The sequence below is a fragment of the Mustelus asterias genome, chromosome 6 (assembly GCF_964213995.1).
Source record: "Mustelus asterias chromosome 6, sMusAst1.hap1.1, whole genome shotgun sequence".
Lineage (NCBI taxonomy): Eukaryota > Metazoa > Chordata > Chondrichthyes > Carcharhiniformes > Triakidae > Mustelus > Mustelus asterias.
Window position 1 is genome coordinate 25,449,979 of NC_135806.1, and position 14,244 is coordinate 25,464,222.

The 14,244-nt window shown below is 43.5% G+C and overlaps 1 protein-coding gene across 1 annotated transcript in view; it reads right to left on the bottom strand.

Moving 5' to 3' along the window:
• Positions 1 to 960: 960 nt before the first annotated feature.
• Positions 961 to 14,244, bottom strand: part of frem1a (Fras1 related extracellular matrix 1a) — a 270,213-nt gene continuing 256,929 nt past the window's right edge. Inside the window, exons 36-38 of the mRNA XM_078214133.1 lie at positions 3,165 to 3,280; positions 2,442 to 2,527; positions 961 to 1,549 (exon numbers count right to left, since the gene is read on the bottom strand). Of these exons, the coding sequence (XP_078070259.1) occupies positions 1,350 to 1,549; positions 2,442 to 2,527; positions 3,165 to 3,280 (402 nt within the window). The 3' untranslated portion in view covers positions 961 to 1,349. The remainder of the gene's footprint in view (positions 1,550 to 2,441; positions 2,528 to 3,164; positions 3,281 to 14,244) is intronic.

The window sequence follows — 14,244 nt, forward strand, 5'->3', positions numbered from 1 at the left end:
AATGCATTCCAGATCCTAATCATTCATGTAAAAAGGAATTTTCACCATTGTTTCTTTTGCCAATCACCTTAAATGGGTTTGATGCTTTGTGCCACAGGAAGCATTTCTCACTATCTGCACTGTCTAGACATCTCATAATTATCAACAGTCCTATCAAATCTCTTCTCAACTTTTTCTTTTCCAAAGAGACAAATTTGTCATCTTAACTGAAACCTTTTATCCCAGCGCCATTCTTGTAAGTCTTTTCTGATGCCTCTCCAAGATATTTGCACCCTTCCTAAAGTGTGAGGTCCATAAATGAACTAAATACTCCAGTTGTGACTGAACCATTTTTCTAAACTATAACTTCCATACTTTTGTTCTTCTCTTGTAAAAAGAAATGTACGTCCCACCTGATACAAACTCACTGGTTCTTTTGGATTAAAATTACCCAATAATTTTTTTTTCATTGGAAGGTTTTTTTTTTCAGATTCCTCCCTGGCTTGCCCCTACCCACCTCTAACCCCCTTCACCCTACAATCCTCCATGATTTCCACATTCCCCCAATTTTGGTCTTCTGTGCATCCCTGAAACTATTCAGTCAATTAGAAGCTGCATTTTCAGCTGCCTCGGCCCCACGTGCTGAAAGGGTCTCTCTAAACCTCTGCCTCTTTTCTCATCTTCCTGGATTAAAATTGTCATTTGGTCACCTGTTCTAATATCTCCTTGTGAAAGTACTCCTAACCCTTGATCATGCTCCCTGAGGCTTGCAATCTCCTCCTCACTGCACCACTGAATCCCAGTCATGAGTCTTATCCATTACTCCTCTATTTTTTCCTTCCAACCTTAGCACTATCTATATTATGCTGAGGTTCAAAGCCCAAAATCATGTGCTTCTCCATTCTCATGATTTGAGTTCAGACTGTTAACACCGCTCAGGCATTCTGCACCCATAAATAGTACTCCTATATTTAGGCCCTGTCCATTTTACAATCCTTGAGCATTCTCTTTACTAAAGAAAATTAAGTCTGTCTTGCCTAAATGAGTACAAAGTAGTGTTTGAACATGGACACATATTTAATATGTTCTCTTGGTAAATGTCACATTTGATTTAGAAAAACTTCAAACTGTTAATTATTGCCATGATGTTTACATTATGATTAGTTATGATAATCTGAAACCCTTCCATCTAACTGAAGGAACACACTTCCATATATTCTGGCACAGTTTCATTAAGATTCATGCAATGACCAGCAAGAATGGACAAAGAAATATAAAAAGTGTATTGGTGCACTTCCAAATATTGTAAATAAATATTACAGCACTACAATATGTACACATTGATCCCAATGTGAATATTCTTGTATTTATTAACGAACGGAGCACATGTAGTAATGTGGCTTTCCCCGCTTGCAATTTTTAACCTGCCACTTCCCTCTTCTCCTCACAAGAACACAGTTCTTGCCTTTCTTCCTCGAAGCCGGAGGAGGGCCTCGCTTCCAATTTGTGAAGGACACATGTTCACCTCCAGCCCAATCCCATTTACCAGGACTGATCCTATCGTTGAGACCTGAGAGTTTGAACAAAAATAAGTAACTCACAATGAAAAGTTGACAGATTTTACAGATCCCAATCGACCAATTGCTATTAAATTCATAAATTATACAGATATACTGAAAGAAATATATATTTTTTATAGCTTATCACATTGTCACAATGCTTCATGTAATGAGATGCTTTTAGAATTCTAGTGACAGCAACAAACTACAAGACCCGAAAAGCTGACAAACACTTTTTAAAAAGCTGTTAGCCAAAAGGAAACACAATTAACAACCATGATTTAGAACCTATAATAAGATTAAATTACTTTTTGCTCGGTAAATACATGGGGTTGCGCGAATACAGCAGTGGGATGGGCCTGAGTAAGATGCTCTTTCAGGGAGTCAGTGCAGACTTTATGGGCTGAATGGCCTCCTTCTGCATTGCAGGAACAAGGAAGAATCACTGTGAAATTTCAAAGCTGCTATATTCCAAGAGACTTTTCTATTTCATTAGTTATATAAAAATGAAGAAATAAATCATCAAGTTAGTATCAGGTAGTTTTTGTGTTATCAGGTAGCATATTGATGTTATTTCACTGCCCACCACATCATTGCTCCCTGTCTCCGACCCTATCCCATTAACACCCATACCCCTCCAGCTTTTTAAACTGATGATTGAATGGTGGGGTGCTGGAGGTGGACGATGGACTGGGGTTGATTCTGTAATCAATTGCAATAATTGTGCCATTAGCAATCACCCAATTGCTCCAACATACGGTAAAGTAGCAAAGCTATTAGCCCACATCACCTTATCTGAGTTAGCTGATAATGAGGAAATATGCAGTTAGGTTTCATACAAGAAATTAGGAAATGTTAACACCCATTTGTTGTCAAATTCACTCAGAAAATAAATGTACGTACCAATCCAGAAGGGACGCCTTCCGCTGAAATCCCACAGCCACTCCATGTCCTGTTTTGAAACGACACTCACAAGGTTGCCATGGTGCCTGTGGAGACATTTAAGGCTCAGATCAAACATGGACCATGTATGGATTAAAATTCAAAAGAAGGGCAAAATCTCCTGATGGTAGTGATCGCAGTAAAATGTGTGGACTGGAAAGTTGGTTATCTTTGCCATAGTGAGGGGGAGTGAAATCAGACAACAAAAAGAATTGCACTGAGGTTAGGAATTAGTTTACTGTCACTGGGAGCATTACTCTGATCATCAATAAAAAGCATTTCTCGGAGTAAAGTGCAGGTACGATTTAATTTCCCAGACAAATATAGCTGTAGATTGTAACATAAAAAGTGTGTAAAAATTAGACTTTGGTGGCATGTCTTTCCAGATTGAATCTGTCGCTTTTGCTGCTGTGTCTCCAACTGGATACAACAGGTGACCTGCTGCCCAGATCAGAAAATTAATGCAGTGATCTGATAAATGGGTGGACACAACGACACTGTTATTTCACAATCCAGAGTCTTCCCGAGATGAAATGATCCAAATGAATATTTTCCAAATATATCCTTGCTGATTTATTATTGAGCTTGATGCTCAAATAATTCCATCAAGTGCTAATTTCTGCTGAACATAATGATCCAGGAATTGCAATCAAGCTAATAAGGAGCATTCACACAAAGTCTTACATTTCCTTGCAGGCCCGGGCCGCTCCAGCCCAGGTTGCCTTGTGTTTAGTGTTCAGATAATAACATTGATTGTCATGGTAGGTCCATCCAAAGGGACATTTTCTGGCACTTATCTCCTGAAATTAAAGAAAAAAGCAAAATGTCCCTTCATTTCATGCAGGAGAGATGTCTGTTCATCAAATACATTCCACAATATCAAATCGCCTACATCGTCAAATCAAATACTATGCCTGCTGACCATATTGACTTGAGAAAGCATCTTCAAATAAAAAACGTGAGAAAGGATGGAGATGGTCAGAGTTTGGGTACCAATTTAGTGTTCCTGCAAGTGAGTGATTAGAGGGGTGAGAGTGAACATTTTTCATCTTAGCAACTGGTAAAGGCACCAAGAGTTCTGAGAGCACCATCATTCTATTATTTGGATAGATTTATTGCAGCTGTAGATGCTGATACCATTAGTAAGATAATTGGGCCCTTCTACAGAAGCTGCAGCTGTGCAACTATGAAACTGGATGGGAGATCATGAATATTGACAACCTGTATCCTTCCTTGCAAGATAATGCTTCCTTCTTCATAGACTTCATAGAACAGTACAGCACAGAACAGGCCCTTCGGCCCACAATGTTGTGCCGAGCTTCATCTGAAACCAAGATCAAGCTATCCCGCTCCCTATCATCCTGGTGTGCTCCATGTGCCTATCCAATAACCGCTTAAATGTTCCTAAAGTGCCTGACTCCACTATCACTGCAGGCAGTCCATTCCACACCCCAACCACTCTCTGCATAAAGAACCTACCTCTGATATCCTTCCTATATCTCCCACCACGAACCCTATAGTTATGCCCCCTTGTAATAGCTCCATCCACCCGAGGAAATAGTCTTTGAACGTTCACTCTATCTATCCCCTTCATCATTTTATAAACGTCTATTAAGTCTCCCATCAGCCTCCTCCGCTCCAGAGAGAACAGCCCCAGCTCCCTCAACCTTTCCTCATAAGACCTACCCTCCAAACCAGACAGCATCCTGGTAAATCTCCTCTGCACTCTTTCCAGTGCTTCCACATCCTTCTTATAGTGAGGTGACCAGAACTGCACACAATATTCCAAATGTGGTCTCACCAAGGTCCTGTACAGTTGCAGCATAACCCCACGGCTCTTAAACTCCAACCCCCTGTTAATAAAAGCTAACACCCTATAGGCCTTCTTCACAGCTCTATCCACTTGAGTGACAACCTTTAGAGATCTGTGGATATGGACCCCAAGATCTCTCTGTTCCTCCACAGTCTTCAGAACCCTACCTTTGACCCTGTAATCCACATTTAAATTAGTCCTACCAAAATGAATCACCTCACATTTATCAGGGTTAAACTCCATTTGCCATTTTTCAGCCCGGCTTTGCATCCTATCTATGTCTCTTTGCAGCCTACAACAGCCCTACACCTCACCCACTACTCCACCAATCTTGGTGTCATCAGCAAATTTACTGATCCACCCTTCAGCTCCCTCCTCTAAGTCATTAATAAAAATCACAAAGAGCAGAGGACCAAGCACTGATCCCTGTGGCACTCTGCTAGCAACCTGCCTCCAATCTGAAAATTTTCCATCAACCACCACCCTCTGTCTTCGATCAGACAGCCAGTTACCTATCCAATCAGCCAACTTTCCCTCTATCCCACACCTCCTCACTTTCATCATAAGCCGACCATGGGGGACCTTATCAAACGCCTTACTAAAATCCATGTATATGACATCAACCGCCCTACCTTCATCAACACACCTAGTTACCTCCTCAAAAAATTCAATCAAATTTGTGAGGCACGATTTGCCCTTCACGAATCCGTGCTGACTATCCCGGATTAATCCGCATCTTTCTAAATGGTCGTAAATCCCATCCCTAAGGACCTTTTCCATCAATTTACCAACCACCGAAGTAAGACTAACTGGTCTATAATTACCAGGGTCATTTCTATTCCCTTTCTTAAACAGAGGAACAACATTCGCCATTCTCCAGTCCTCTGGCACCATCCCCGTGGACAGCGAGGACCCAAAGATCAAAGCCAAAGGCTCTGCAATCTCATCCCTTGCCTCCCAAAGAATCCTAGGATACATTTCATCAGGCCCAGGGGACTTATCGACCTTCAGTTTATTCAAAACTGCCAGGAAATCCTCCCTCCGAACATCTATTTCCTCCAGCTTATTAGCCTGTAACACCTTCTCTTCCTCAAAAACATGGCCCCTCTCCTTGGTGAACACTAAAGAAAAGTATTCATTCATCACCTCGCCTATCTCTACTGACTCCATACACAAGTTCCCACTACTGTCCTTGACCGGCCCTAACCTCACCCTGGTCATTCTTTTATTCCTCACATAAGAGTAAAAAGCCTTGGGGTTTTCCTTGATCCGACCCGCCAAGGACTTCTCATGTCCCCTCCTAGCTCACCTAAGCCCCTTTTTCAGCTCATTCCTTGCTAACTTGTAACCCTCAATCGAGCCATCTGAACCTTGTTTCCTCATCCCTACATAAGCTTCCCTCTTCCTTTTCACAAGACATTCCACCTCTTTCGTGAACCATGGTTCCCTCACTCGGCCATTTCCTCCCTGCCTGACAGGGACATACCTATCAAGGACACCCAGTATTTGTTCCTTGAAAAAGTTTCACTTTTCATTAGTTCCTTTCCCTGACAGTTTCTGTTCCCAACTTATGCCTCCTAATTCTTGCCTAATCGCATCATAATTACCTCTCCCCCAATTGTAAACCTTGCCCTGCCGTACGGCCCTATCCCTCTCCATTGCAATAACAAAATACACCGAATTGTGGTCACTATCTCCAAAGTGCTCTCCCACAACCAAATCTAACACTTGACCCGGTTCATTTCCCAGTACCAAATCCAATGTGGCCTCACCTCCTGTCGGCCTATCCACATATTGTGTCAGGAAACCCTCCTGCACACACTGCACAAAAACTGCCCCATCCGAACTATTTGATCTACAAAGGTTCCACTCAATATTTGGAAAGTTAAAGTCCCCCATGACAACTATCCTGTGACCCCCACACATATCCATAATCTGCTTAGCAATTTCTTCCTCCACATCTCTATTACTATTTGGGGGCCTATAGTAAACTCCTAACAACGTGACCGCTCCTTTCCTATTTCTAACCTCAGCCCATATTACCTCAGTGTGCAGATCCCCCTCGAAGTGCCTTTCTGCAGCCGTTAGACTATCCTTGATTAACAATGCCACTCCTCCACCTCTTTTACCAGCTTCCCTACACTTACTGAAACATCTATACCCCGGAACGCCCAACAACCATTCCTGTCCTTGTTCTACCCACGTCTCCGTAATGGCCACAACATCGTAGTCCCAAGTACCAATCCACGCCCCAAGTTCATCTACCTTGTTCCGGATGCTCCTTGCATTGAAGTAGACACACTTCAACCCACCTTCCTGTCTACCCACCCTTGACCCTGATACCTTCCCCAATACCTCACCACCCTCACTGACTTCTGGACTACAACTCCTTTTCCCAAATGCTCCTTCTAAAAAATCTGGCAGTAACCTCACCAAACCCCGCTCATCCCAGATCAAGGAAGCAAATTGGAAGCTTGGTCACAACTCAAATGATCATTATCCCCAATACATTATCAGCGCCACTCAATGGAAATCAAGGTGCCACTGGCAGTAATGCTCTCCCAAATACAGAGATTCTGACATTTCAAAGAAAACTGGACAGAATGGTGATGATGGCAAGGACATGACTAATTGAGAAGCTTCACATTGTTGTTTATTATAGGTTGCTTCTAAAATACACTTTAAAGCCCTCATGAAAATAGTTGACTTCTTTAATCCAATCTTAATTTTTTTGAAGAATTTTCTCCAGCATTCAACAGCAATTCATTGTCACAGAATTGAATTCCTATTATTCCAGAAACATTGAAATGTTGTTCAAAATGAGAAAAGAAGAGAAAATTAAAGCTGAACAAGAAGTTAGCAAAGTAAATATAAAATATTTTAGACAGCTTAATATTCTACGTACGTAAGTACCGCCCCAGACCAGGTAAAGTAAAATCTTTGATGTACAGGGAATCTGGGAGCACATCCAGCAAGAAAGTTAGAAATATATGTCTGTTCGCATAACAGAAGTTTAAAGACAAGAAACATAAATTTAATCAAGAACCTAAGGATAGACTCGGTTGCTTTCAGATGATGTGATTTCAAATCATTTAAATGTAATTTAGTTAGAGGTAATCTATAAGACCAGCTTGCTTTCATTTTTTGACAGGGGCCTATTGGAACAATAACCAGCATCCATTGAAATTGTAGGAGGTAACTTTCTTTTTATTCATTCAAAGGATGTGGGCATCACTGGGCCAGACCAGCTTTTAATGCCCATCCCTAATTGCCCTCGAGAAGGTGGTGATGAGCTGCCTTCTTGACTGGCTGCAGTCCAAGTGGTGTAGGTACTTCCACAGGAGGGAGTTCCATGATTTTCATCCAGCGACAGTGAAAGAACAATTATATATTTCCAACTTAGGATAGTGTGTGGCTCGGTGGGGAACTTGCAGGTGCTAGTGTTCTCAGGTATCCGCTGCCCTTGTCCTTCTCGATGCTAAGGTTGTGGATTTGGAAGGTGCTGTCTAAGGGATCCTGTGCGAGTTCCTGCAGTGCGTCTTGTGGATGGTGCACACTGCTGCTACTGTACATTGTTGGTGGAGGGGTGCTAATCAAGCGGGCTGCTTTGTCCTGGATGGTGTCAAGCTTCTTGAGTGTTGTTGGAGCTGCACCCATGCAGGCAACTGGAGAATATTCCATTATATTCCTGGTTTGTGCCTTGTAAATGGTGGGCAGTCTTTGGGGAGTCAGGAAGTGAGTTACGTGCGGCAGGATTTCTAGCCTCTGCATGAATGTTACTTGCCACTTGGCAGCCCAAGCCTGAATATTGCCCAAGTCTTGATGCATTTGGACAGGGACTGCCCCAGAATCTGAGCATTCACAAACAGTGCTGCACATTCTACAATCATCAGCGAAAACCCCCACTTATGACTTCATGATGGAGGAAAGGTCATTGATAAAGCAGCTGAAGGTGGTTGGGCCTAGGGCACCATCCTGAAGAATTCCTGCAGTGATGTCCTGGAGATGAAGTGACTGACCACTAACAACCACTACCATTTCTTTTGTGCAAGATATGACTCCAACCAGTGGAGAATTTTCCCGTGATTCTACTTGACTTCGTTTTGCTAGAGCTCCTTGATGCCACACTTGATCAACTGCAGCTTTGATATCAAGAGCAGTCACTCTCACCTCTTGAATTCAGCTCTTCTGTCCATGTTTGAACCAAGGCTGTAATAGGTCAGGAGCTGAATGGCCCTGGCAGAACCCAAACTGAGTTTCAGTGAGCAGACTAACCAAATGCCATTGATAGTATTTTTGATGACCCCTTCCATCACTTTATTGATAATCAAGAGTAGATTGATGGGTGGCTAATAGCTTGAGCTATTTCCACTTACTTGCAGCATATCAGAGAGGTTAAATCAGACAATAATGGGTGCTGATCCAAAGATACAATATTAGAAGATATCGTTAAAGAGATGGGTTTAAGAAGGGTCAAAAGGAGAGAGTGAAGTTCACCTATATAGTTTGTGGATGACACCAAGCTTGGAAGTACTGTAAACTGTGAAGAGGACCGTGCAGAACTTTAAAAGGACATAGACAAGTTGGTGGAGTGGGCAGATAGGTGGCAGATTAAGTTCTATGTGAAGAAATGTAAGGTGATGCATTTTGGTAAGAACATGGAGAGACAATATAAAATAAGGAGTAAAATTCTTATTGGGTTGCAGGAGCAGAGAGACCTGTGTGTACATGTGCACAAATCATTAAAGGTAGCAGGATAGGTGGAGAGATCAGCTAATAAAGCATATAGTATCCTGGGCTTTATTAATAGGGGCACAGAGTACAATAGCAAGGAGATTATACTGAATTTATACAAGACACTAGTTAGATCTCAGCTGGAATATTGTGCACAATTCTGGGTACCACACTAAAGGAAGGATGTGAACTCATTGGAGAGAGTGCAGAAGAGGTTTACAAGCATGATTCCAGGGATGAGAAACTTCAATTATGAGGATAGAGTGGAGAGGTTGGGACTGTTCTCCTTGGAGAGGAGAAAGCTAAGAGGAGATTTGATAGAGGTGTCCACAATCATAACGGACTGGACAAAGTAGATAGGGAGAAACTGTTCCCATCGTAAAAAGGTCGAGAACGAGAAGGCAGAGATTCAAAGTGATGTGCAAAAGAAGAAAATCTAATGTGAGAAACACCAGCGAGTGGTTTGGGTCTGGAATGCACTGCCTGGAAGTGTGGTAGAGGCAGGTTCAATCGAGTCATTCAAGAGGGCATTACTTGAATAAAAACAATGTGCAAGAAAATGGCACTAAGTAATGGTGCTCATTAGGAGAACCGGTGCAGACACAATGGGCCAGATGTCCTGCTTCTGTACCGTAACAGTTCTGTGATTCAGTGAAGTCTGAATCCAAAGATTCAGTGAAGCTCTGAGTTCAAAGAGCTTCTACAAATACATAAAGGGCAAAAGAGTAACAAGGGAGAGAGTTGGGCCTCTGAAGGATCAACAAGGTCATCTATGTGCGGATCCACAAGAGATGGGCGAGATCCTAAATGAATATTTCTCATCAGTATTTACTGTTGAGGAAAGCATGGATGTTAGGGAACTTGGGGAAATAAATAGTGATGTCTTGAGGAGTGCACATGTTACAGAGAAGGAGGTGCTGGAAGTTTTAAAGCGCATCAAGTAGATAAATCCCCGGGACCTGATGAAGTGTATCCCAGGACATTGTGGGAGGCTAGGGAGGAAATTGCGGGTCCCCTAGCCGAGATATTTGAGTCATCGATAGTCACGGGTGAGGTGCCTGAAGATTGGAGTGTGGCAAATGTTGTGCCTTTGTTTAAAGAGGGCTGCAGGCCAGTGAGCCTCACATCTGTGGTGGGTAAATTGTTGGAAGGTATTTTGAGAGACAGGATCTACAGGCATTTAGAGACGCAAGGACTGGGGTGGCAGAGATCACCAATCACAGCCAGGACTCAATCCTAACCACATGCATGGCTTTGTGAGTGGAAAATCATGTCTCACAAATTTGATTGAGTTTTTTGAAGGGGGAACCAAGAAGGTAGATGAGGACAGTGCAGTTGATGTTGTCTACATGGACTTTAGCAAGGTGTTTGACAAGGTACCTCATGGTAGGTTGTTGCATAAGGTTAAATCTTACGGGATCCAGGGTGAGGTATCTAAATGGATACAAAATTGGCTTCTTGATAGAAGCCAGAGGGTGGTTGTGGAGAATTGTTTTTCAAACTGGAGGCCTGTGACCAGTGGTGCGCCTCAGGGATCAGTGCTGGGTCCACTGTTATTTGTCATTTATATTAATGATTTGGATGGGAGTATAGGAGGCATGGTTAGTAAGTTTGCAGATGACATTAAGATTGGTGGCATAGTGGAAAGTGAAGAAAGTTATCTCCAATTGAAACGGGATCTTGATCAATTGGGCCAGTGGACTGACGAATGGCAAATGGAGTTTAATTTAGACAAATGCGAGGTGATGCATTTTGGTAGATTGAACCAGGGCAGGACTTACTCAGTTAATGGTAGGGCGTTGGGGAGAGTTACAGAACAAAGAGATCTAGGGGTACATGTTCATAGCTCCTTGAAAGTGGAGTCACAGGTGGACAGAGTGGTGAAGAAGGCATTCGGCATGCTTGGTTTCACTGGTCAGAACATTGAATATAGGAGTTGGAATGTCTTGTTGAAGTTGTACAAGACATTGGTAAGGCCACACTTGGAATACTGTGTGCAATTCTGGTCACCCTATTATAGAAAGGATATTATTAAACTAGAAAGAACATAGAACATAGAACAGTACAGCACAGAACAGGCCCTTCGGCCCACAATGTTGTGCCGAGCTTCATCTGAAACCAAGATCAAGCTATCCCACTCCCTACCATCCTGGTGTGCTCCATGTGCCTATCCAATAACCGCTTAAATGTTCCTAAAGTGTCTGACTCCACTATCACTGCAGGCAGTCCATTCCACACCCCAACCACTCTCTGCGTGAAGAACCTACCTCTGATATCCTTCCTATATCTCCCACCATGAACCCTATAGTTATGCCCCCTTGTAATAGCTCCATCCACCCGAGGAAATAGTCTTTGAACGTTCACTCGATCTATCCCCTTCATCATTTTATAAACCTCTATTAAGTCTCCCCTCAATCTCCTCCGCTCCAGAGAGAACAGCCCCAGCTCCCTCAACCTTTCCTCATAAGACCGACACTCCAAACCAGGCAGCATCCTGGTAAATCTCCTCTGCACTCTATCCAGCGCTTCCACATCCTTCTTATAGTGAGGTGACCAGAACTGCACGCAATATTCCAAATGCGGTCTCACCAAGGTCCTTTACAGTTGCAGCATAACCCCACGGCTCTTAAACTCCAACGCCCTGTTAATAAAAGCTAACACACTATATGCCTTCTTCACAGCTCTCTCCACTTGAGTGGCAACCTTTAGAGATCTGTGGATATGGACCCCAAGATCTCTCTGTTCCTCCACAGTCTTCAGAACCCTACCTTTGACCCTGTAATCCACATTTAAATTTGTCCTACCAAAATGAATCACCTCACATTTATCAGGGTTAAACTCCATTTGCCATTTTTCAGCCCAGCTTTGCATCCTATCTATGTCTCTTTGCAGCCTACAACACCCCTCCACCTCATCCACTACTCCACCAATCTTGGTGTCATCAGCAAATTTACTGATCCACCCTTCAGCCCCCTCCTCTAAGTCATTAATAAAAATCACAAAGAGCAGAGGACCAAGCACTGATCCCTGCGGCACTCCGCTAGCAACCTGCCTCCAGTCCGAAAATTTTCCATCCACCACCACCCTCTGTCTTCGATCAGATAGCCAGTTACCTATCCAATCGGCCAACTTTCCCTCTATCCCACACCTCCTTACTTTCATCATAAGCCGACCATGGGGGACCTTATCAAACGCCTTACTAAAATCCATGTATATGACATCAACCGCCCTACCTTCATCAACACACCTAGTTACCTCCTCAAAGAATTCTATCAAATTTGTGAGGCACGATTTGCCCTTCACAAATCCGTGCTGACTATCCCGGATTAATCCGCATCTTTCTAAATGGTCGTAAATCCCATCCCTAAGGACCTTTTCCATCAATTTACCAACCACCGAAGTCAGACTAACCGGTCTATAATTACCAGGGTCATTTCTATTCCCTTTCTTAAACAGAGGAACAACATTTGCCATTCTCCAGTCCTCCGGCACCATCCCCATGGACAGCGAGGACCCAATGATCAAAGCCAAAGGCTCTGCAATCTCATCCCTCGCCTCCCAAAGAATCCTAGGATACATTTCATCAGGCCCAGGGGACTTATCGACCTTCAGTTTATTCAAAACTGCCAATACATACTCCCTCCGAACATCTATTTCCTCCAGCCTATTAGCCTGTAACACCTTCTCTTCCTGAAAAACATGGCCCCTCTCCTTGGTGAACACTAAAGAAAAGTATTCATTCATCACCTCGCCTATCTCTACTGATTCCATACACAAGTTCCCACCACTGTCCTTGACCGGCCCTAACCTCACCCTGGTCATTCTTTTATTCCTCACATAAGAGTAAAAAGCCTTGGGGTTTTCCTTGATCCGACCCACCAAGGACTTCTCATGTCCCCTCCTAGCTCTCCTAAGCCCCTTTTTCAGCTCATTCCTTGCTAACTTGTAACCCTCAATCGAGCCATCTGAACCTTGTTTCCTCATCCCTACATAAGCTTCCCTCTTCCTTTTCACAAGACATTCCACCTCTTTTGTGAACCACGGTTCCCTCACTCGGCCATTTCCTCCCTGCCTGACAGGGACATACCTATCAAGGACACCCAGTATTTGTTCCTTGAAAAAGTTCCACTTTTCATCAGTGCCTTTCCCTGACAGTTTCTGTTCCCATCTTATGCCCCCTAATTCTTGCCTAATCGCATCATAATTACCTCTCCCCCAATTGTAAGCCTTGCCCTGCCGTCCAGCCCTATCCCTCTCCATTGCAATAACAAAAGACACCGAATTGTGGTCACTATCTCCAAAGTTCTCTCCCACAACCAAATCTAACACTTGGCCCGGTTCATTTCCCAGTACCAAATCCAATGTGGCCTCACCCCTTGTCGGCCTATCCACATATTGTGTCAGGAAACCCTCCTGCACACACTGCACAAAAAGTGCCCCATCCAAACTATTCGACCTACAAAGGTTCCAATCAATATTTGGAAAGTTAAAGTCCCCCATGACAACTACCCTGTGACCCCCACACGTATCCATAATCTGCTTAGCAATTTCTTCCTCCACATCTCTATTACTATTTGGGGGCCTATAGTAAACTCCTAACAACGTGACCGCTCCTTTCCTGTTTCTAACTGCAGCCCATATTACCTCAGTGTGCATATCCCCCTCAAAGTGCTTTTCCGCAGCCGTTAAACTATCCTTGATTAACAATGCTACTCCTCCACCTCTTTTACCAGCTTCCCTACACTTACTGAAACATCTATACCCCGGAACGTCCAACAACCATTCCTGTCTTTGTTCTACCCACGTCTCCGTAATGGCCACAACATCGTAGTCCCAAGTAGCAATCCACGCCCCAAGTTCATCCACCTTGTTCCGGATGCTCCTTGTATTGAAGTAGACACACTTCAACCCACCTTCCTGTCTACCAGTACCCACCCTTGACCTTGATACCTTCCCCAATATCTCACCACCCTCAACACTGACTTCCGGACTACAACTCCTTTTCCCACTCCCCTGACAAATTAGTTTAAATCCCCCTGAAGAGCCGTAGCAAATTTCCCTCCCAGGATATTGGTGCCCCTCTGGTTCAGGTGCACCCCGTCCTGTTTGTAGAGGTCCCACCTTCCCCAGAACGTGTTCCAATTATCCACGTATCTGAAACCCTCCCTCCTGCACCATCCCTGCAACCACATGTTTAAGTGCACTCTCTCCCTGTTC